The sequence below is a fragment of the Xiphophorus hellerii genome, chromosome 10, assembly GCF_003331165.1.
Source record: "Xiphophorus hellerii strain 12219 chromosome 10, Xiphophorus_hellerii-4.1, whole genome shotgun sequence".
Taxonomy (NCBI): Eukaryota; Metazoa; Chordata; class Actinopteri; order Cyprinodontiformes; family Poeciliidae; genus Xiphophorus; species Xiphophorus hellerii.
In genome coordinates, this window is record NC_045681.1 from 20,729,336 (window position 1) to 20,754,234 (window position 24,899).

The following is a 24,899-nucleotide window of genomic DNA, read 5'->3' on the forward strand; positions in this document are numbered from 1 at the left end:
GGTATAAACTGTAGATATTCTGTAGCACAAGGACATGAGGGGAAGACAATCTGAGGAAACCTTGACCTAATTCAGGTGACCGACGATGGCCAAAGAGAGTGAGTGACACTTGTATTTTTACACACCATTCTTTAGTCAATGAACACCGTAGAGAAAGGGGTGAAATAAAGAAGAAAGAGACCTGTATTACTAATCTTTTTCAAACTAATGATATGCCTCTTATAACAGATCCCTGACTAAGGTGTCAATGAGAATTTTCTGAACCATCCGGCGCTTGAGACCTCTGCTCGTTCATGACGGCGATCCTCGCCCTGACGGAAGACAGAAGACCTTCAGTATCCCGTTCTATTAACTTCTCGCGTCCCTTCTCCCCTCTCTGAGTATCGCCGATACTCCCTATCATTTTGGGCACAAATAGGGCTATAAATCTTTGATAAGACAACAGCTGCTGGTAATAATAGCTGCACTTTTGTGTTGCTAAGTTGAGATGAGTGCAGGACATTTTCCCATGAAGTTCTCCTCTGAGAGAGGTCACGGTGAGATATACCCGTCAACCGCTCTCCGCTCGAAAAGGCCTCCTTCGTATAAAGACAGGGGAGAAGAGGCTTTTTTCTAAAGCCCTCCATCCGAGTGCCAGTACTGTTGGCCGACAGCGGTCCGCGCCGTCGTGTTCAGCACGTGCAAGGCCTGAATGGCACTTTAGGATAATTTCAGGGGAAGCAGGATGAATGTGAAGATACGCTCTGTTTTCATCGGTTCGATGCTGCATCTTGCGGTCAACTCGGCAAGAATCAGCTAACGGAAATATCTCAAGAATCTAAAAGAGAAGCATTTGGGCCCCTAGAGTCCAGGTACAGTATGCACTAAATTGACTTTTTCAGGTATATCTCAGCAAATTAGAACATTGCTAAAACGTTCCAATAATTCAAGACAAGAAATGATGTTTATATGTATATTCCAAGGGTTTGTTTCTGTTCAATTTGACCATTACGGCTCACAGCTAATGAAAACCCAAAATGTACTTGCTCAGGAAATGAAAATAGTACAGAAGATTAAAAAAGGGGGGTTTTGCGATAGAAATCCAGGCCTATTGTAAAGTATGTCAATGTATTATGCACTATGTATTCTCAATATTTAGTCAGAATTCCTTTAGAGAGAATTAATTCACAGATGCGGTGTGGCACAGAGGTGATCAGCCGGTTTGGGGGTGAGCAGGTCCAGAAGCCATGTTGGCTTTGACTACATTTCACCTGCATTGTTGGTTTGAACGTCTCAGATCTGTAGCTTGACGTTAACCTGTATGTTCTCTGTAAAGTTTAGCTCTCGCTGCTCAGTCAGTCAGCAGGTATTGGTACCTTTGGCAGAGCCGTCCAGGATCCAGTTCTATAAGCACTTTGAATTGCCTTGTTGCTGAAAACGCACTATATAAATAAAATGACCTTACCTTCTGCCAGAAAATGTTAAAAACTCTACTATTTTTATTCAACAATCAGTCCTTTCGGAACTTTATCTTTATTGTCTCTGTACCTTTTAGACACATTCAATGTGTGTTAAAGACATCATTTGTTGATTGACAAGATGCACAGTGGGGCTCCAAACTGCAGCTTAAACAGGTATACAACTTATCTGCACAATATGTCATATCGCAATTTTGCTTGGATTCAATATTTGACCAGTTTATAAATTAATTGCCAATAACGTATCTGCATCTTAGTGACCGAAATGAAGATTAGAACAGTGATTGTGGAGTTATGGTTTAATCAATGTTACCGCATTACTCTACAACTTTGTTGTCGTTTTAAGTTTTCCTAAAATGATACAGTTACAGTAAAATAACTCACTGACACCATCTACTAATCAAAATATTGAACAATACATATAAGAATAGGTGTGCGTATTGTGATTTATATTGCAGTAAATTTTCTCCCTCCACTTAACTTTCCAATTTATAATAACATGCACTCTGCAGCAGTCTTCACCATAAAAGTATGAAATGTCATAGAATAACATTTCTGTGGCAAAAAAAAAAAAGTATTTCTATTGGTCCATATAAATTCCAGTTGATCGTGTGTGTGCGTGTGTGTGTGTGTGGCTTATTTGTACATGTTCATCAGCTGTATAACCATAATCAAAAATGTTTCACCTACTGGGAAGAACTTTTTTTTTAATTGAAAAAAATTTTTTGGTAAAAAAACCAACATCTTTTGATTCATTGAAATTCTGCTATCTCTGTCTTTTTTTCTTTTTTTTTTAAATAATAATAATTTTTTTTAAAAAATCTGTGTTTAGGATATTGGTGCAGGGAACCACTTTAAACGTGCAGAGCCAGTAGCTTCAAAGAAGCCATAGGCGGCTGGGGGGTGGAGGAGGGAGGGGGGCAATTCATGACTCAAATCAGCAAAGTACCGCACACACCAACGCAAAAACGGTGACGCGTTCGGTGTTCCTAGTAATCTGTCTCCGACCATCATCAACCGCCCTCCTCTCCTCTCCTCTCCTCCTATCTCTCTGCGTCCCGCCGCTACTCCTCACTCTTCGCGGAGGTTCCGGTGCCAGGACACCGAGCGCACTGTTCCCTTCTTTTTTTCTCCCTCACCACACAACCGGCGTTGCTTCACAATTTCAATCTCCAAGATTGGGACTTTTTTTTTTTTTTTTTTGTTGGGGGGGTGGGGGGGGGAGATCAATGTATAAATAAAACAAAAGCAAATAAATAAAACAAAAATGACTTGAGAGATGTAACGTGAACGGCGGCTCTGGGAGAAGCTGCTGAACGCGCCGTGCGTAACAGTGCGGGGAAGCAGGTGGATGGAGAGGCTGGCGGGATGCGGCTTTCCGGCGGGTCGGAGCCCCGTTTGGGAGCGGCGGGACTCGGCGAGCTCTACCGCGGGACAACCCGGACGCGATACAGTGACGATGAAGCTTTCTGGTTTAAACGTAAGTCAAAAAACAAAGGGGGGGGGGGGCTGATATTTTGGACGCTGCGCTCTTGATCCATTTAGGCTCTAGTCAACTCATTAAACAACAATCGTGATCACTCATTCAGTTTTTTGAACTGGAATTTCAATGTTAAAGCTTTACATGTGAAGTTTTGCTTCTTCATTTTTTTTTTTTTGGTAAGAAAACAATGGCAACAAGTGTAACCTCAAAAAAAAAGAAAGAAGAAAAACTAACAGATGCAGGATTTTTTGTTTACTCCAAATACAAGTTTCATGCTATTTAAAGGACTACTTTGAAATTAAAGATTGTATTGCTACTATCTTGACAGCTGAAAGTGAAGGATGACCAAATGTCCCGTTGAGCTGGACGTTTTTTTGCTTCCTGCAGCCTGCAGGTTAACTGTGAGGCTGTAACAAGCCGAGCTGTGCATGCTGCTGCTTCCTCCTCATCCTCATCGTTTCACGCACAGAGTGCAGAGCAAGCTCATTATTAGACCTTCTTTTTGCAGCCAGAACAAAATAATAACTTGTCCTTTGTAATGACAGGAAACAGATTACGCCAAATTGACTTTAACCCCTAGGAAAGTAATCATCACACCTTTCCAGAAATCCTAAACCTGTCCTGCCTCTGACTCACTCCTTCACCCTCCCAGACATCCGTCATGCCGAGCTCTCCGGTATCTGTAGGGAAACGAATGCAATTCCTTCCATGAAACTTAACCACAGCGGCTTTCAAAAAGAGTAAGATATAATAGTAAAATATTACATTTGAATTCAGAAACTATTCCCCCCTCCCAACTTCTTTTCTTGGTGTTCTCACTGACTGAATCATTTCTGGCCCCCCGCTGCTTTTCCCCCCCTGCAGCATTCACAGATGTCACAGTCAATTGGCAGGGAGATTTTCAGAGGAAAAAAAAAAAATCATCTTAGCTTCACCCTTCTTTTCAGTTTTTAATTGAGAAAATAGCGTGGACCTTTGCATTCTAATGCTGCTGGTGCCGTTTAAATTCTGCTCTGAATCTTTGCTTTGAGCAGTTAAATCTACAGCTGATGTTATTAAACTTGGTTGTGAAGCAGCGGTTTGATTGCGGCCCGGCGAGGTTTCAGTAAGCGTGTTTTTAAAACTGCTCAAAATCCTTTGAATGAGACGACAGACTGAGTGCTGCGCTGACAGCAGGATTCTCAGGCTGTATGGAAAGCAGAGTAATGCAACCCCCCTTCCCCACCTGTTGCTGCACACTGATCAGTTCAAACCTGGCTGAGTGGAAATATACATAAAACACTTCATATAGATTAACCAAACAACGACTTATGTTTTAAAGCCTTTATATGACAAATGGTTGTCCCTTGTTCAATATTAAACTATGCTTTGGAGCTAGGGGTGCAGCGATTGCAGTTTTCTGGCCGATCATTGGTTACCGATTTCTAAACACCCTGACCTGCTGACGGAGATTTTGTCTGATACTGATGTTTTTGCCTGAAATGTCGCAAGAAAGTTGCTGACCCGGTAACAGTGGGGTGACTATTGTTAACCGTGAACGTGCGGACGTGGTCAAACCTCTGTCACCGCAGAGCAAAAGAGGACAGTGTTTGATTTTTAGAGCATTGACAAGGTAGATAAGATCAGCTTCACATGAAAGTATGGGCCAATCACAGAGCTTCCAAAATTAAGGAAATCGGAGCCGATTTATCGGTGCACCCCTAACTACATTTATCTGTCTTCATATGTCCAAAATGGAAAAAGAAGGGGCAGTTTTCTGGCACACACTAGTTACAGACTTTTAACGGATGAATAAGAGCCTTTAAAGAAAACGTTTGGGGTTTTTTTTGGTCAAATGCTCAGTTTTTTTTAAATCTTCACTCGGATCGTTTCAAACACTAAAACCATTACTCCAAAAATCAACTCTGAGAGCTGAGCTCATGGAGTCTGTCCCCGTCGAGACAGTCGCAGTCACCGCAGGAGGGGGCGGGTAGTGAGTGATCCTGCCACAGTGTCAGAGCTGTTTGTCCCAGAGATCAATTGAATAAACATTCGACTCTGGCAGCGCGGTGCCCTCATCGTTCTCTTTTGCTCAGGCGAATGTATGAATGTATGCATCTGCGCAGGAGGCAGAACACACACACACACCCATGATCGAAAACATATACACACAAACGAGGCGGAATACTCGATATGAGTTCTGTGCTAGAAAGTGAGAGGAAAATAGAAAGCCCAATGGGACTGAGCAAAAAATGTGTACGTGCCACTAAAAGAAAAAAAAAAAAAACAATCCTGTGTGCTTATTCAGGATGTTGTTCAGTCTGTGTCCTTGTGGCTGTTCTGTTACAAACCCTGAAGTGCTTACCACCACCCCTCATGTTTTCACTCCCCCACTATCTCTCAAATGCAGAAGAAAATGGCCAAAAGTTATTTTTACTGCATGTCTTATGAAAACCGGAATGGCCCGTCGCCTTGTTGATGCGACTGTCTGCCAAAAGCTTGCTGGGAGTCGCAACAACGCTGCGATTACAGATGATGGAAGAAAACAAACTGAACGTATAGAGGCACAATATTGAGAAAGGACATATTAAACGTTACCGAGGGTGAACATGCACAGCCGGTTTCGTAAAGTCACGCTGTAACTGTTGCCATGGTTATTGCTGAAGTGTCATTATTACTGGTCAAAAGATGTATACTCTTAATGTTTTTTTTATTGCTTTTCTCTCTCCATAGATTGACTTTGATCCTCTGTACCGCTGGAATGTGATCATTGTGGCTCCTTGAACATAAAAGACCCTGGTCATCCCAGTCCCCAGATCCCCAAACTCTTAGACTACAAAGTTTCCACTTGCCTCTAGCCTTGGCTGCTGTTTCTTTCCCCCAGTTTAAAACCTTAATGAATCCTTTTAACCTTATTATTATTCAGTGAAATCAGTGCTTTGAGGCAGTGGAGTAAAACCCATTACCATTCTCCTTTTATGACTCCCGTCTTTCATACCAACTTCATCTTAAACCCATAAGACCCTTCTGATTCAAGTCTTTGAGTCATGGCCTTGGATGTGTGGCCCTACATCCCACCGTCCCCCAACATCACCATCCCCGAGCCCCTCCTGTACGACGCCTACAACCAAGAGAATGACTCGGACCCGAGCGGCAACTTCTCGGACACCAGAGTGCTCCATCAGGACAAGACCAGCTCGGTCGTCCTCACCTTCATCCACTTTATGGTGTGCGCCGTGGGGTTATGCGGCAACACCTTGGTGATCTACGTGATCCTGCGCTACGCCAAGATGAAGACGGTGACCAACATCTACATCCTGAACCTGGCGGTGGCGGACGTCCTGTGCATGATGAGCCTGCCGTTCATCGCCCTGCAGCTGGCGCTGGTCCGCTGGCCCTTTGGAGAGGCTCTGTGCCGGGTGATCATGACCGTAGGTGGGTGGAAAGCAGAAGGCTGATGAGTCATTGTGGACAGCGGCAGCAGCTTTTAATAGATGAAGGAGGACTTTTAGGTTTCCCAACTGAGAAATTATCCCCGAGTCGTTATCTGGCATAGTCGCTATAAAACAAACCAAGTGTCAATCCATTTAGCCAGAGCTAACAATTATGTCTCTGTATTGCAGAATCTGTTGGAGAGTGTTGTTCTACAAGTTATGAAAAAGTTCTATTGTTTTAGCAACGCAGGTGTTGACATTTTAATCATAGGCCCTTGTCTATAGCACCTTTTATCTACTCAGTATTGACAAGAGTCAATACTGACTCTTGTATAAAATGTTAAATACAAGTTTCCAATATCTTGAATGAATTATTTAAAGGGGCAGTATTATTTAAAATGCATTTGTTTTAGCTTTTCATTATGTTATGTTATTCCCTCATCAAAAATATAGCCGCAGTGTTACCTTGATTCTTTCATGCATATTTGAGAAATCCTTTCATCTCTCCTGTTTAATGTAGAATTAGACCGTAAAATTTTTAGGACAGGATTAAACGCTGTCCAGACTCTTACAAAACTTTGAAAGAGGACTTTAAAAGTGAACCCTAATTTACCGCCAACCAGAATCTACCAAGCAGATGCTAATTTTAGCATCATTACCCACTAAGAATAAGCTAATTTCTCTATTCTTACAGTCCTTTCAAGGCATTAGTATCTTGTCTTTACAAGTTCAGTTTACTATCAAATACCTCAGTTTTCAAGGTCAAGGAAAAACTATTTCATTACAATGGAAAACTGGAGGATAAATAGCTAAGATAAAAGATAATAGATCTAAAAATGAGCTATAAAATGGTTTTAGGATAATTGTAATAACTATCCTATATTAATTATATAGGATAGTCCTATGGTTGAGATAGATATCAATTTTAATTTTACAGATCTTTTTTATTACCTTCTTTGGGACATCTAACTTTCCTCTGATGAGCCTCTTCTCGTTCCTCCACCAGATTCTCTCAATCAGTTCACCAGCATCTTCTGTCTCATGGTGATGAGCATTGATCGCTACCTGGCCGTGGTTCACCCCATTCGATCCACCAAATGGCGGAAGCCCCGTATTGCCAAACTAATCAACGTCACAGTGTGGGGCATCTCACTGATAGTCAACCTACCAACTATGATCTTCAGCGGCCTGAACCAATTGCCGGTGTGCGGGATAGTGTGGCCCGAGCCCCAGGACCTCTACTACAAGATCTTCATTTTCTACACCTTCTCCATTGGATTTTTCATGCCACTAGCAGTGATATGTCTGTGCTACCTGCTCATAATAATCAAGGTGAGGCACTGACAGTGTAAGTGCAAGATTTAATTTGTTTTGTTCTGGACGAAACAAGCTGGACAAAAACGGCGCAAAAATGTTTTTATCAACATTTTTTTTTGAAGCCAGTTCATATGGAATTAGCTTGGTAAATTAGCGAAGTTGTCAATTGTTTTATGCTTACTTCTACTCAAACTGGACAAAGAACTATACCAAAAGATTTCTACAATGGAAAACTTCGAACTAGAACATTGTGATGTTTCAACCATCCAGTTCATGTAGTTTTTTTAAGACTATATTTAGATGCTAACTCAATTTTCAGTTGTCTTAATTTCTTTTCAGGACAGGCAACTGTGCAAAAATATTTCAATAATGAAAATGACATAACATAAAGGGAGTGAAATCCAAATTATCATGACCACTGGTTATTAAACAACTAGCTGTTATCAGTGGTTTTCTGAGAATCAATCAACTGGAAATAGTCCAGAGCCCCATATGATTGGGAATCAGATCTTATTTGTCTGAACAGTAAATGTTTACTTGTGCTTGATTGGTTTACTCAAAACCAATCAATTTCACAACTTCATTGGATATTAGCTAGCTAACATATTAGATGTTTGCAGTTCCTTTCTGATCAAGCAGGATAGGAAACAATTTAAGAAGGGAAATCTTTGTTTTCATATTGCTCATTTGTTCTTTCAGTACATTTTGTAATTGTAGAACATATCCTTGAACGAAGATTGAGATTGTGAAAAAGCTGTGTCCAATGCTTTAGAAAAAGAGAAAAAAAAACCTATCTTTACTAGTGGAGTTTTCTTTTCAGCATTTTAAAATTATATTCCCACAAAATGTTTTTTTCGGACTACTTTAGTTGAGCCAGACAATAGGACTGATTGAGTAGAACTCAGAGGGTCTGTATTGGACTGGATGTTTGAGGAGGATTTAAACTGGCAGTGTTTGGGTTTTTTTGGATTGTGAGTGCCCCTAAGATAACTTTATCCATAAATTGGTGCCATAAAAGTAAATCTAACTATGATGAATGAATGTCTAGAAATCCTAACCTTTGCATTTCAGAATTAGGCGCTGTATTAGAAAGTGCATTACTGTGATGTCTTTGTAGCAGTTTTAATTTGCTTTAGGTCTTAAATGAATAACTTAATTCCTTTTTATACAGAAGTTTCTCAAAGTATTCAAACCCATTGAATATTTGTTTGATATTGTCACACACCTGACCATAAAGTATTTTAGAGGGATTTAGACCAATGCAAATGCAGCTGATAATTGCGAAATAGGAGAAATATGTTTTATAAAAACCCAAATAAACATTACATCCCACTAAAATACATAGAACTTTTTTTTGTAAGACACCGTATTTGTTGCCATTTTACACAATATCCTAACTTTACCAGCTACAATAGCTCTTTAAAGAAGAATGTGGAATTGATATGAGCTACAGCAACACTTAATTTCTCTTTGGGATCGATTAAGTATTTTTGAATTGAATTAACGTTTCCGTCGGTGGATTCGCTTTGTATTTTGGATGCCTTAAACCACTTTCCGGTCTCTTCACCAGGTGAAATCGTCTGGAATACGAGTGTGTTCCTCCAAGCGTAAGCGTTCCGAGCGCAAGGTGACGCGGATGGTGTCCATTGTGGTGGTGGTGTTCGTCCTCTGCTGGCTGCCTTTCTACATTTTCAACGTCACCTCCGTCACCAGCTCCATAACGCCCACCTCGGCGGTGAAGACTTCATTCGACTTCGTGGTGGCGCTGGGCTACGCCAACAGCTGCGCCAACCCCATCCTGTACGCCTTCCTGTCCGACAACTTCAAGAAGAGCTTTCAGAATGTTCTGTGCCTGAAGAAGGTGGCGGGCCTGGACGAGATAGAGCGCAGCGACAGCCGGGCGGACCGGAGCCGGATGGTTAACGAAGCCATGCTCATCAACGCCAACCTGGAGACCCATAACTCCGCCCTGCTCAACGGCGAGCTGCAGACGAGCATCTGATTGGCGAGGGAGCGGTGACGACGTCCAAGGAGGCGAAGAAAGCAATGGGGCTGCTGCCCGTTCAGATTGCAAGGCCATGACAATGATGTAACGGCAGCTCATGGACACATGAGCAAAGTCTGAGAGAAAAATAAACAGTTTCTTGAGGGGTTCGTAGAGTTCACAGAAAGTGCACTGGCTCCATTTATAGACTCCTGACGATGGGGTAAATGAGGGAACCTGTTTACCTTCAAATCGACCGAGAGTATGAGAGATTTATTTTGGTTGAAATGAGAGTGCTTGTGGTGCCTGTCAGTTTCACTCTTCAAAGATCCAAGCAAGCGGTAAGATGAGATAGACCGCTGCGGACATGGAGTGAAGAAATACAAGAGCAACATTGCCCTGTATCGGCTGGAGAGTAGTCCGAATTAGATCGACAACCTCTATTGAATCACCTTCGCAAAGACAGAAACAACAAAGGAATTCTCATATTTTCTGTAGCCTTTTAGTTGCAAGAGACTGAAACCGCCGCCACAGACAACAAGTGTAACTGTATATTTTATTCACGTCAGCTTATTAGTTTGGTTGCTTAGAACCGAAAGGGGGAACAAAGAGGTATCCTTTTATCTACTGATGGATTCTGTTCTCGTTTGTCTGCCTTTTATCTTCACGGAAGGAGTAGCGGCGACCCATAAGCACCAATTCAACATCTCAGATTAATGATCAAGGATGGGAAATCACAGTCTAACCTTGCTTCTCCAAAACAACTTGACTTTGTACATAGCAAACAGATTTCGAGGAAACGTTGCAACAAAGGGAAACTATTGCTTCATGTGTGTCAAGAATTAAATGGATTTTAATGGCAAGGCAAACTTCTACATATTCTTGCCAACAGAAGTCGGTGATATGTACAGTACAGGTCTACTTGATCCTGACTTTTACCGGAGTCATCACTTGCACCGCTGCGAAGGGTCCTATATCTTTGTACAGTGTTGTGTTTTGACAAGCTCGCTGCTTTGTGGTAAAACGTGACCCTCTGATTCCCGTTTGGTTTGGTCAGCCTATGTATGAGAGGGTGGCCAAATTTCCCAGAAGGCTGAAAAATGCGTCACGCGTTTGAACAAGGGGGAGAGAAACAATGAAACACACGCAGAGTAGGACAAAGGGAGGAATACGTGCGTGATGAAGATAAAGTTTAAAAAGGCTGTGGTGGGATGTATGAATCAAAGAGAATAGCAGAAAGTAAGGTCCTTGAATATGTGGGTGAGTGAGTAAGGCTGGATAAAAAACAGAGCTGCTAGCTCTTGAATAAGTGTGAAGAACAAGCATTATGTAACACATACATACATACATACATTCATTTCAGTACGTTAGAATATTATTGGAAAGTTAATTTATTCCAAAGTCAAAAGACAAATCCATATATAAATTTATCAATTTTGATAATTTATGGCTTACAGCTAAAGAAAACCCCAGATTTTGTTGTTCAAAAAATAAATATGAGACATATTATATAAAACCATAAGTACTTTAGGGAAAGGGGCTCCCCTGAATGAATGAATCTATCAGTATGGCATGGTATGGAAGTAATGGCTCCTTTTAGATCTTAAGAAAGGAAAGACCGCCTTACGGGTGTTTTCACACCTGATTGAAGGTAGGCTCTATTTGCAGTAGTTCTCCTAGAGCCATCTGATTTGTGTGGTTCAGGATTGATTTGACATGAGAGATATGACTTGTACTCCATATCCTAGGTAAGTACATCCTTATGTGTCGGCTCCTGAAGCTCTGAATCCATCCACAAATGTCTTTAAGCTTTGCTTTACAGTCCCCTAAAGGCAGCGCGTACATCTGTCTTTCACAGATTTCCTCTCCACTCAAAACGCCGTTGACATGCTTGTTTAGAATACTCTGCCAGGTTGTTTACCTTTTGAGGCTCCCTGTAGAGGGCATCGATGACTTTCAGCTTCACGTCAGTCAAGTCAGCAGTCTCTCGCACGGTAGTGAAGGCGTTTGCCCCACATTATTTTGCTAAAGATTATTTTCTTGCTTTCATAACTTGATATTTTCATATCGAGTTTTCATCAGGTGTAAGCCATAATCAACAAAATTAACAGAATCAAACTTGACTTGAGTTTTTTTTTAGCACTCTGAGTTTAATGTAATGTATTTGACTTTCTTAAATTGGCATTAACATTTTAGTATTCGGAATCATTCAATTGCCCCTGTACATTCTGGGTGCTGCCTGTCTGGTGATTAGCATTGCCTCCATACGCCGTTTCCTCTATTGCACCTCATTAGTCTCGGTATTCTGTTTTTCATTTGTCACAAAACCCAGAAAATATTTGCATACATTACCCTTGGGGTAAACGTGACCCTCAACAAGAGAAAGAGTGCGAATGAGAGAATTTCTACACAACTGGAATGAGTCATCCAAGACGGCCGGAGGTGAGCAGAACCGAACTGTAATCCTGGAAGGTTCAAGGTGACGATGAGAAGGATTGATCCTACAAAATCCGTGTCGCACTCAAACATGAGTATGCAATCCTGAGCGTGGTTGGATGCCTAACTGGAAATGAGCAGAAAGAAATGTGAATAGAGTTAATATAGTGGAAAACAATATGTACACATAAAAATGATATGCCACTTGATCCGAAGCAAGAAAAGCAGATGCAAAAGTTTCAGCTGTTTCCATAGGATGCCAGTTATATCTTCACTCTTCGCCAACAAATTCAATATCAGTGTCTTGTACTAAAAATCAAGACAAAAATGGTTTCTATTGTAGAAGTTTGTCACGGTATCAACTATCAAAGACGCCTTTAAAACAGAAGGTAGTTCTCTCTACATCAGCTGATTTTAGTCATGGTGGTTCCGGTTGATTCTACAGTATGCATTCTCATTAGAACCATGAGATTAGCTATCATTACAGAAGTGCCCCCAAGCCAAGGTTTGTTTTGTACATACTTGTTGTTAGGATTGAATAATCCGCCAGTCTTAGCTGGAATTGGGTCATTGGTTCCAGAGGGAACCAATGGTTGTGTAGAGTTACAGTTTATTCCAAAATTGTTTATACTGCTTTTTATTTATTAATTCAACCAAGTTTGTTTGACAAGAAATGACACAGGCCTTTCTCAAAAGATAAAATAATTATTACTTCTGAACAAATATAAAACATTTTAATTGCATTAGTGCAGTCAAACCCTTCTTGTAACTGTTTTTCTTTTTATGTCCTCAGTGGTATTTTTTTTCCTGATATATTTATTTAGTGTTGAGCACCAAGTCCTTGAGGCTGGAAGGCCTCCTTGAAATCACCCTGATCTTTAGCTCTGTCCACAGACTCTGTCAGTCAGATGTTGGTACTTTGGCCACTACAAAAAGCTAACATTGCCTAATCCACACCCACATCTGCTGCCACTGCCAAACAGTTTAAAATGCTAATATTTTGTTGTATAATTACAACTAGTTTATTGTTAGCATATCAATTATTTCTTCACTTTTACATACTAAATTCAGCAGTGAACTTGATCCATTTGCTCTATTTGTCTATCTGGGGTTGGGCGATAATCTCCCTTAAAAAAAAAAGAGAGAAAAGAAACAAAGAACAACTGAGGTCATGTGTCAGGTTGACTTGACAAAAATGCTACTTGAGCAACACAAAAAATTACGGTTCTATAAAAATTGTCAGACCACCAGCTAATAATGTTAACAGCTAGCCAAATGGACCACCTGTCTTAGCAGATTGTAGCTACTTCAAACAACTGGAATTGAAGATATAAGCCTGCTACAAAATCTGGAATAAAAGTCACTTTACTCTTGGAGGACTGACGAATCGCAGCTAATGAGGCAGTTATGAAACGTTTGTGCTACTACGCTAACTGTAGTTCCACAAAACTCACTTAGCTGACAAAACAGCGACAAACTTAACTGCATAATTGCGAAAGTCTAGATTATTAATCTGCTCTACAGATTTGTATTTGTATTCTTCCTTCTCTCTGAGGATTTATCAACATTTTTACAAACTCACTGCTATATGAGTCCTATGTGGTCCATATAGTTGAACCCCTACTGATAGTTTAATTTAAATTGACTTTTGATTAAAAAGGCTGAAGGAGTCCTATGACATACCGGCATTCAGCTGGCCTACGTGTAAGCCGAGAAAACAAAATTCAGTTTGCCCTTTTGACATTTGCCTTAGTTTTATTTCCTATGCATCTCATTCTGCAGAGTATAATAAGTTAGAGGCAATTATTAGAATGTTTGAGAAGTCCAAGGGTTTATGTATTAAACTTAACATATATGCTAAAGAATGCTAGTGCATTTATGAGTGTTAGCAGTGAGCTCAGAACAAAAATTAGACAACTTCTTAGCCTGGTTAGGTTTACAGCTAAGCTCAAATTTTACACTATACCAGTATCTCCTACGCCTCATATTTATTCCCATTTTCATTTTGAAGTCGAGATGTTTCATCCATAAATCTTGACTCACGGCTGCTTAAATTCGGCACATTTTTAATTTGAGTTAAAAACAACTCTGGATTACTACGTGATTACAACCTTACAGAAAAAGATGTGTATAAAGGTACACAGGTTTTTTTTTTTGGTATTCTGTGCACAGCATACATTATACAGAACTGGGCTGAGATTACATAACAGGGAGCAGAACCTTCTTCCGGATTTTTTTTTAGTTGCTTTTTACCGCGAGCAATCCTCTTAATTGTTAATTTGGTAGCAGTTGTTAGACCTTTCCCTAAAATAATCAAGTTTTAATTGAGCCACAATCGTAGCTGGAAAATTATATCTGCTCAGCAGGGGAAGATTCATCAAAAGATAAAAAAAAATAATTGAAATTCTTTGTTGTTTAACGCTTCATTCATGCTGACAGAATGAGTCCACGAACCAAGCATACACATACAGGGTGATTTTTTTTCTTTCTTTTTCCAATCGTTGGGATGGAGACGCTTCCCAAAAGCACCTCAATGATGGTGTCACAGCTGGGTGGCTGAGAGATTTGTCAGATATCTCAGACGCCAGCAGCAACAAAGTCGTTAACCATATGCTACGCAAATAAATCCTCTCAGAAACCATCGACCTGCATAATCAGAACAGATAAAAAGCACAGATACGTTTCTTTCTGCATTTATATTCATTAATTCTCTCTTTCTTTTACATTACACCAACAAACCTAATAAGATGAATGGGGATTTCTGTGATAAGCCAACAGAAATAGCACATAGATGTAAAATGGAAGGAAAATGTTGATTTTCTTCTTTTTTTTTCACAAATAAACATCTGAAAAGTGTGGTGTGCATTTTTATTCAACCCTCCTTTGTAGAGGTACTGAGCAGAACCACCTTTTCTGGATTTGCAGCTCCAATCTCAAAGTTTCCCAACCATTATTTGAGGAACAGCTCTAGCTCAGTCAAATCAAATGTAAAGCAAATGTTCAGCCTTTGCTGAACATTTGCAAAGGGTGAACATTTGCTTAAAATTTCAGACTTAAAATCTTAAATTTTAAGTCAAAATTTAGGATTTTGACTTAAATTCAGCTATGGACTTTGACTTGACTATTCTAATATATTAATATGAATGACCTAAACCAGTCCAAAGTATCTCTGAATGTTGGTTTGTACCTTTGTACATGTCTCAAGTCTTTTACCATCAATCTTTCTATCAACTAAAAAGAATCTCACCACATCATGATGCTGGCATGTCACTCAAGAAGTTACATTTTGACCTCATCCGACCAGAATACACATTTTTGTAATGTTCCATACGAGGCTTGGGGCAAACTGTAACCCCAAATTTGTTTCAAACGGCTTCAGGTTTTCTTTTGTCTAGTGTGGTGCACTAGTGCCTAATGATGCAAATTTTACACAAACAATAATATTCCTCTCCTGCCATCTAATTATGCCTAATTTCCCTAAATTACATACCAAATACCTATATTTCTTTCAGTTATACATGGTATATTCAAACAATTTCCGCTAAATGCAGCATCTGGTTGGCAGCAAAAACAGTAGTAATGTATTTTTTATATAACTGTAAGTAAATTCAGGCAGGCATGGCATTTATGGAGGAATGGAAATTCCTTAATGAATTAATTCCTGAAAGAATTCCTGAATGAATTTGTGGCTTTTCTTCCACTCCATGTGGAAAAAAGCCACATTGTTGAAGGTTGGCAGTTGAAGGTTGGCTCTTTCCATTTTTGAACATTAATCTGTGGGATGTTCAGTTTTGAACATCCGACTGTTTGAACTGTAGGGTTCAAAGAGTGGGATGTGGGATGTTTGAACACTCCACAGTTTATAAATTTACCCTGGCTTTTCTTTGGCGGTAACAGAGTGAAGGGGGCTGAATAGAAATTCACATCACAATTCAGGTTTTAAGTCATAAACTTTTTTCGTGTGAAGGTTTTGTGTTTTTCTGTGTATCCCAGTGAACGTGATAGAAAGTTTATAAAAACCCACAATCAGTAATTAAATATATCTTTTCTTTTTAGATTTTTCTGCACTGATGAACTCTGGGTTTCTTTCAGTTTCTCTTACAGTCAGTATTTTAGCTTCCTCAGTGTTACAGTGCAGAGTTCTCCATCATGTACTTGACTTCTTCTTTCATTTGTAAGTACAACTGATAAGGTGACCTTATCCACTATTCACTGTGTGAAATATTAATCATACAGGTGAGAAAAGAAAGGATGCGATTCATACATCTCCACCCAGCATGTAGATGATGTATAAAAATGGAGCCTTTAGCTGTTTAACAGATGTTGATAAAAGAGAGTTTGTGCCAAAGCCAGCGCAAATGTAGCGCTAAAAGCACCAATGGCTGCAATGGGGAAGTCTTTACTAGCTGCTTTCTTTATCATGTTGTGAAACCAAAACTTTTGTTTTCCACCCTCAACATTATGTTCTGTAGAAACACTATTAGGATCAGGTAGGTTAGGATTCACCAAACGTTTTGAGTGAGATGGATACACAATCACCAAATGTAAAAAAAAAAATTAAAAAAAGACAAAAAAAAGGATTTGTCCAGGTTTATGTCCTGCAAATGTATATTGTACAGATGAACGGAGGTTTTTCCCAGGTGAACATAAGTTAATTTGTGAAGGGCTATTCCATGCACTCCAGAGGATGCATCGATCAGTATAAACTGTGTATTTGTCCTATCATCTGCTTGACCTTGCATGGAGGAAGGCTGGTTACCGCTACCGTCCGTTTCAACTCTCCAATTGAGAGCGGAGTTACACACGTTACCTTTCAACAGGGATTCTCTCTCAGAAAGTGTGGAGTTCTGTAAAAGTTCAGGACATTTGAACTCTTAAAATCCTTCCTGTAATAGAACAGAATTTCTTGGCTCCTTCATGTAAGCCCAGATTAGTTGATTGCAGAGGCTAAAGCTAACGGCTAGTCCAGTGTAAAACAAGGCCATAGCGGTGGGGGCAAATTGTATTTACATAGAAGCTGATTTTTACCACAGGAAATGGAGGTTGGATGCTGTGCGCCACCAATAATCCGCCTGTCTGAAACAAGTACTGAAAGCGTGAGCGGACCATTCCAAGTGTTTCAGGTCAAAACAAACAGCTTTTAATTACATTATTATATTAACAGTAATACTTTTTTTTTTTGCTTTATTTTTGTATCAGACTGGATTGAATGATTTACATGTTTTAAGTGTTTCACACTGGAAGGTCTTCGGAGGTGGACATCCTCCAAGCTCCATTTCCCAAGAAAATAAACTTTGTCAGCTGCTGACAAAGTTGGAATGGAAGAGAAACACAACTTTCCATCGCAAACATCCCAATTCACAAAAAATAGTGTTCACAGGAACGATATTTGTTGTTGTTTTCGAGATCGGAGAAGGTAGAATTATATTCTTTTAGCTTCAGCCTCTGGAACCACAGAATTTGGATTTGTACTAAATGAAGACTCAAGTTTTTTGTTTGTTTGGTTTTTTTTTAACTGCAGGAAAGATGTTAATGGATTTTACCTTTTAAACACAACTCCACCTCAAACATCCTGACCTGTCACTTGTGCCATTGCCTCGCATTTTAGAACTGGTACAATCTTGTAGCTTTTAAAACAACAACCTTCAGCATCAGGCGAGTGGCTCCAGAGTGTTTGTTTCCAGTGGTGTACAGCTGTGGATATGTACTTCTTGAATCGTGCTGTTACTTTTTTTTCTATGTGCCTTGACACTTCATACTGTCTAAAACTCATGTGATGACGGCATTGCAGAGCGGACTTTTCCTCAAAAAAATCTAACCGACCAAAGGTCTTTGTACTCTACAGACAGGTTGGCAATGTAACCGTAACAGAGAACTGTTGGATATCTCTTTTTGTTAATATTATATACCCAGCTTACACTTATGTTTGTCAAAAAGCCGATGTTTATTTGTGACTCTTTATTGTCCCATATGGTATATTATAATGTGATCAACGATTGTAACGGACGGGTCAATGTTCTTGTCTCTGCAATTAAAACGCAGCCCATGGTCTAGCTAGCGTGGTTGTGCATCTGTGAGGATAAATGTTGTTTTTTGTGATTACTTTGGCTTTTCTTAGAATGTTTCAGTAACAGCGGCTTGAGGGGCCCTCTGGGAATAAAGTCCCTGGTGGAATTTTAAGTTTCCTCTTGAACAAATAAAAACATTAAGCAGATAACCCCCCCCCACCCGATGTGGGACCGGGTGAGGGCCGGGAATTCCTCAAGGGGCTCCAAAGATTGACATGATCTAAAGAAAATCTACAAATGGAATGGAGGAAAAACACTGAAAGGGGAAAAAACTCAGAGCTGGACAGAGCTGAGTTCTTTCAGCAGAGAGGTCAGTGAACTGTGTACACAGAGGCTCATCACATATTCAAAATGCTGCAGCAGATTTAGTTTCAGGTTAACACAAAGGAGCCGCTAGCTTTTTAGGAAGCTAATGGTGATATAGGATATTTCTGCCAGAGTTCTGGGTAATATTACAGACAGTAAATACAAAAAAGTGCAAAGTTACCCAAGTAATTAATTCCACAACTTCAGCTGCAGTAGGCCCTCTGTTAACCTGGACCACACAATGCGGTTTCCTCTCACTATTGCCAATTCCAGGAACCTTTTTTTTTCCTGCACCCAGCAGCAGCAGTTACGGTCATCCTCTGACCCAATCCTCTAGTCATCACAGTTCACTTCAAACTCATTTACATCCTTTCACTCAGGTGTTTTTTCCCCCTAATATTCTGCCGCTAACACCCTGTTGCTAACTCTGAGGACTCGATGTTCTCTAGCTCCCTTGAATATCCCTGTTATAATGAGAACAGGAAGGGAGATTTTTTTTTTTAAACAGAGAGAAAAATGAATCAATCTTAGCTAAGCTTTTGTTTTTTTATTTTAGTATCTTAAAATGCCTAAAATAGTTGGTTGGCATGGTAAAGGGATAGCTTTGTTTCTTTTCAAAAGCGGCGCTGAATAGCTTACCTGCAAACGACGTTTTGTAATAAAGCATGCCATTATTTTGAAAGGTTGTGAAATATTTTTAAGTGTGAATTTGACAAAAATGTACTCTTGAAAAATATTCGGTGTATGTTGTTAGCTTCAAGGTTCAGTATGTATGAATATCCAGGTTTTAAAAGTCACTGTTTAGCACGTTTTCAGTTCACTTCAGTCAAGATAACTTAAACAAATTTATACAGCAAAGAAACATAACTACTTAAAAATGCTCAATATTCTTTCTTTTTTTTTTTGCTTAATTATGTCAAAAGTCTCTTTAAATGTCTTATCTTTAGAGTGACTAAGAGAATATTGTGCATCTCAAAAATGACATCCAACATACATTTGTAACATTTGTAATGGATTTTATTTAATGTTTGGATTTTGCCGTGGACTCTTTCAGGTACATGACAGAAATGGCCTTATTTTAGTAAATAAGTAAAAACAAATGCATCAATTCTTTTGTCTCACATGTCTGTGATATTTTATGACCTCTCATTACAGTTAAGTCTAAAATTATTCATCCCACTAGTTGACTTAGACAGCAAGTCAGACTGGGGTGACGACAAATGGCAGATGCTTAAATTTGATGCATTGTATTTTTGGATTGTTTTTCTTTTTTTGAGAAAGATGCATTTCTTGTTTAAATGAAATTTCTAAATGTAAATCTGCCTCGGCTGCGAATATGTTTTGTCCTGACTGTACTTTAAATGAATAATATTTCCCCATCTGTAATTACATTTTCCCTCTCCACAAAAATCCAAAGCATGTTTCCGTTTTGTTCATTGTGAATTTCTTTTTTAAGGTTAATCTGACTCTGTGCGCTCCGTTTAAAACCTTCCACACTTGAGAGAGCCTACTTGCGACAGCATTCGCTCATATCACTTCTCATTTGCTCTCCCGCCCCAGTCGCCTCCGTATGACTCACGACTCTAAGTGCCGTGCCAATCGGAGGATTCACTTCCACTGTGAAAACATTGCATTCTGTAATGAACGTCGTGCTGGGGAGAGTTTTATTGTCGTATTGGCAGGGGAGAGGACAGATACCGGGATGAAAATGCACAAAGGAAAAAAAAAAAAAAGAAGGTTCCAGACAGAGTTTTTATGCGGTTCTCTTCTTTTTGAATGTCAATGTAAAAATGTCAGCTGACTCCGCCCATGGTCCAACAGTTTCGTTATTTCGGGTTGGAGCCAGTTCCGAAGCTTCAGAGAGATATGGTTAAGCCTCCGAGTGTGACCTTTTCAAAAAGCAAATGGAAAAATGACCAATCAAAGCTCGTCGAAAAAAAATCTTTTGAGATGGGCTTGTGATGTATAATGTGCCCGTCTGTGCAGACAGCTACTCAACGTAATGCGAAAAATATGAGGCATTTCAAACCTGAAGGTGTTGAAATTAATTCAAAAATAAATACATTCGCACCAAGGCACATTCCTTAATTTAAACGTTCCTCAAACTAAGTTTGAGTCATTTTTGAGGGGTCATAGGTTAACAGATTACTTTTTTTTTCCAACTGCTTCACCAAACAGCTAGCCATGTAGAAAAAGTTTCATATTCAATATTAGTAAGGTGTTTTAAAAGATTCATACACATACTGTATTTATTCATTAGACTCTCAGAGGACATTTTTCAGAGTCAGTTTTAGTCAGATATAACACCTGAGTTAGCAAGGACAACGTTAGCATTAGTCCAAGAGGTATTTGGATTACTTTAATAATGGGCCACTCTGCTGTTTAAGTTTGTACACTCATAATGAATACTGCTATAACTGGTAAGTGTCATCTCACTTTCTGGTTATGTGTAATATGCTAATATGTTGGTAACCTCGTCCTAAATACCACCGTGTGCAAACAGCAGTTTCCCGGTTGCAAAAATAATGTTGTTGCCAAAGTTAAGCATCATAGTAACTGTTCAAAAGTTTACAAAAAAATTAAAAAATCCTTTCACCTGCACAGCATTAAAAACCAGAGGGAATAAACGTCCAAACATGGAACGCCTCAACCAAAAAAAAATGATGAAAAAAAATTAGGATAAGCCTTTAACAAACTTTAAGTGTGACGTCAATACTTGTTATTTTTTAGTATACATAAACATTCATTGGAAAATTGACTCTTCAAACAGTAACCATTTTGTTGTACTGATATTACACTGAGCTGAGTTAACCTGTTTACGGTATTTCAACAGTTCTTGGAAAACATAACTATTTGTGCTATTATGTTTAAAACCACATAACACAAATATGGAAAGATGCTCCACATCTGAGGTTTGACTTTCTGTCGTGTTCCACGTGCGCAGGCTGTATTAACAACAAACGTTGGGAAATTGGGGAACTTTATCCTAAGGCATATTATCTATTAATGTTTCACAAAATGACAGAAAAAGTTCAATTAGTGAGTCGTCTGTGGGAAAATATGTCATATGTGGTACATTTACCCACATGTGTTCACATGTGGAAGGTTTACCATTGGGTAGTAGTCTTACTGAACAAGAACATAAACTACCAGACTTTAGACGTCCACAGTCCTGAAGGGCAACGTTCTCTTTGTGGGTGGAAATCTCGCCCAGCAGTTTCTGATACATTCTACGCACACTCACATCCTTTGGATATGGGCGTATAGTTGTCAACATGAACTCTTAATAAAGCACTTCTTATTCACCTCACACCGACACCTTTATCTTCAATATTCTCAGGTGTCACAGCTGGTATTAGGAAAACCTGTTCTTCATCTATACTGCAGGGTCTGCAGAATATTCCTGTAAGATTAAGAGATTTATGAAGAGCAAAATGTAAATCAATTCAATCTATGACTAGAATACTGAAGGTGTTGTTGACTCCGCTAACTAATTTGACTTAATTTTACACTGCACTCCATCACCATCTAGTGGCCATATTCAGGACTGCAATAAAAATGCCTTTATGAAACTTTTTTTTTTTTTTTTAAATACAACTTGTAGCAACCAAATTTCTAAAGAAATGACAAAAAGAAATAAATGAAGACAAGAAATTCAAACAGCTGAAATTGCAACTAAATGTTCTCTGGTTTTGTGAGTGCGGGTTCCTCTTCCTTTCTCAGAGTTGGAGTAGCCATCTGCTGCGTCTAATCTGGGTTAGCACAAGTCTCTGTGGATGCTTGGTTGGTTAAAGGTGTGATCGAAATAAACACCTTCCGATTCTTCAGGTTCTACACCAACCACCAAGACGTTTGACTTGCAGCACATTTTACAGCACAAACAGGACAGACATTTTGTATTGTTGATCAGCTCTTTAAAGAGACAACTTATTCAAAAAAATTTTTTTTTAAATACAGTAATTCTCATTTAGAATAGAATTAATACTCTTTACAGTAAGAATAATAAAGTAGTTACATTTACTAAAACAGGACACGTGGTGTGCTTTAAAATGTGCGGCTTACGTTTCTGCGGAGAGGATTAATGGTGCTTTTCATGCCAGGAGATTCGGCTTCCCTGTGGGGCTCTGCAGCAGCTCCTTCAGAATTACTATGGGCCTCTAGGTGGTTTTTCTAATTAATGTTCTCCCTGCACAGAATGACAGTTTTTGGCTTGTGGCCATGTTTTGCAGGTTTGTAGTCGTGCTACATACTCTTTTTAAGTTTTGAAATATGGTTTTGCACCACTCTCCATGAGACATTCAAAGTTTGGGGGGATTGTTTTATACCAACTTTCCTTTTGTTTATACTCGGCTGAATTGAAATCCCACACAAGTGGACAAAAAATAACATTGGAAAACAAATGGCAGTAATTATTATTATTTTTTTTATCAGAGTACATGACACACTTTTCTCATTTTTATTCTTAAAATATCTTTTGAAAAGTTTGTGCTCTTTTCCTTCCACTTCACACCTAATTCTACCTCGTATGGTACAGCTGTCACATAAATCCCAGTATAATAAATGTAAGGTTGTAATTGTGAAGCGATTAGATGTGAAAAGATGTAAAAGTTTTTGCAATGCCAGTCATGTAAAAACTGAAAAGAAGCGGGCCAAGAACACGACCCTGTGGTGTACCTGTGCAGCTCCAGCAGTGAAGCCTCTGAGAATAATTCAACGCACATAAACAATTTCTGTTTTACGACAGCAGCTGCACATCAGCGCCGTCTGCTTTTGCACAGCGACGTCAAGTTTAGATTACTGAAGTGTAACCCCAAAAAGTCAGTTTAGGAGGTCAGTATGAGTGGGAAACCGTCAGAAAATTGACTAATTTACTGGCAAACCCTGCAGTTCATTTGTATGTAGTAGTTGGCATTTAAAGACTCATTTGCATTGGGTATTTTTAAAAAGAACAAAAATATAATTGATGTCAGCTCTGTTGTGTTTTAAAATGGGTCTCTGCACATCAAGTAAAAAGCCTCTGAACTTCTTTGAAGTGATCATCAGCCCGACTGCACCTGTTGTTTTCAGCATGCTAAGATCTTCTTGTGATCCCACAAAGCGGAACTAAATTAGTGCATCTCAGGAGGAAACTAACACCTTTTGATCATTTGCAGCTACACAGTTTCCGTTCGGTCCGACCAGCTGCAGCGGTGAAGCAGCCTGAGAAAATCTCAATTGGACACCTGGTATGGTTTGTTCCTAGTCGATGTTACTCGACGAGGAACAAACCCAACTAACTTCTTAAGTTGGGGATTGTTTGATTCTATCCTGTCAATTTTGATGCGTCTCTATTAATATTTTGTCTAATCATATTAGACAAAATATTGGACAAAACATTGTCAACCAATATGAAACAGAACAAAAACACAAATAAATAATTAGTTCTATAATATTGAACCACAAAGTCACAAACTGTTAAGACTGAAGTTTTCTGTCCTGAGCTTCTGTCCTGCTTTACTTACTGGATTAACCGAATCCAACTGATAGTCGGCTATCGAGGAAGACTTACAGTACAGAAGGCCGTCTGTGTTCCTGTAGGTTAGGAACCACAGCCGTCCATGAATAGTTAAAATCCGCAAATACTCAAGACCTCCTCTAAAATGTTTACAACGAGTTATTTTAATAGTTCAAACACCACATACACATGCACAGAAAACATCTTGGCGCTACCACATAAGCAGTCCACCGTCCCAGTTCTGCAATCGCCTCTTGTTGGAAAATTGCCTTTTCAAACATAATTGTGGAATTTCATAAAAAAGGATTTGGGAATAGAAAATTTAACAACAGATATATTTTGGGTGAATATTACTTCTTGACTGAATTTCAACAGAAATTGTAAATGTGATGTGAATGAAATTGTGGGGCGTGCTGTGGTGGCGCAGTGGGTTAGCACGCCCCACGTTTGGAGGCCTTAGTCCTCGACGCGGACGTCGCGGGTTCGACTCCCGGTCCCGACGACCTTTGCCGCATGTCTTCCCCCTCTCCAAAAACCCTCCTTCCTGTCTGCCTACTGTCGAAAAAATACGAGCCACTAGCGCCGCAAAAACTCTTCGGAGAAAAAAAATTGGAAAAAAAAAAAAAAGTGTCGTTTAAGACGTTGTTGGTAAATTAGACTGTTTTTGGATAAAAAAAGAGTTCAATTAAGTGCTCCTTCACTAGAAACTCACTTATGTGGAAATTTAATGAAAATGAAGTGTGAAATGTAAGCAAAACAGTGTAAGTTCTAAAAACGTAGATGGTAAAGAAACACGGGGATTTGAAAAAAAAAGTAAAAGGTCAACGGCTTAAGAGAGAAATGTTATGATCAGTGCTCACTAGTAATGTTTTGGGGAGAGAAAAATACACTGTACAGTGTACACGGCTTATAATTCTTGTGAATTATAAATTTTGAGTTTG

General features: G+C 39.3%; 1 protein-coding gene across 1 annotated transcript; it reads left to right on the forward strand.

The window, feature by feature from the left end:
• Positions 1-2,672: 2,672 nt before the first annotated feature.
• On the forward strand, positions 2,673-19,880 carry LOC116726768 (somatostatin receptor type 2-like). Its single transcript, XM_032573652.1, has 4 exons — positions 2,673-2,937; positions 5,653-6,354; positions 7,360-7,685; positions 9,241-19,880. The coding sequence occupies exons 2-4, from the start codon at positions 5,967-5,969 to the stop codon at positions 9,670-9,672; spliced, it is 1,146 nt and encodes a 381-aa protein (XP_032429543.1). The 5' UTR covers positions 2,673-2,937; positions 5,653-5,966; the 3' UTR covers positions 9,673-19,880.
• The last annotated feature ends 5,019 nt before the right edge of the window (positions 19,881-24,899 follow it).

Bases quoted from the DNA above. Each gene is read 5' to 3' on its own strand.
- LOC116726768 (XM_032573652.1), top strand. From the start codon at position 5,967: ATGGCCTTGGATGTGTGGCCCTACATCCCACCGTCCCCCAACATCACC. The intron at 6,355-7,359 runs GTGGGTGGAAAG...TTCCTCCACCAG, and splicing joins CCGGGTGATCATGACCGTAG to ATTCTCTCAATCAGTTCACC. The intron at 7,686-9,240 runs GTGAGGCACTGA...TCTCTTCACCAG, and splicing joins ACCTGCTCATAATAATCAAG to GTGAAATCGTCTGGAATACG.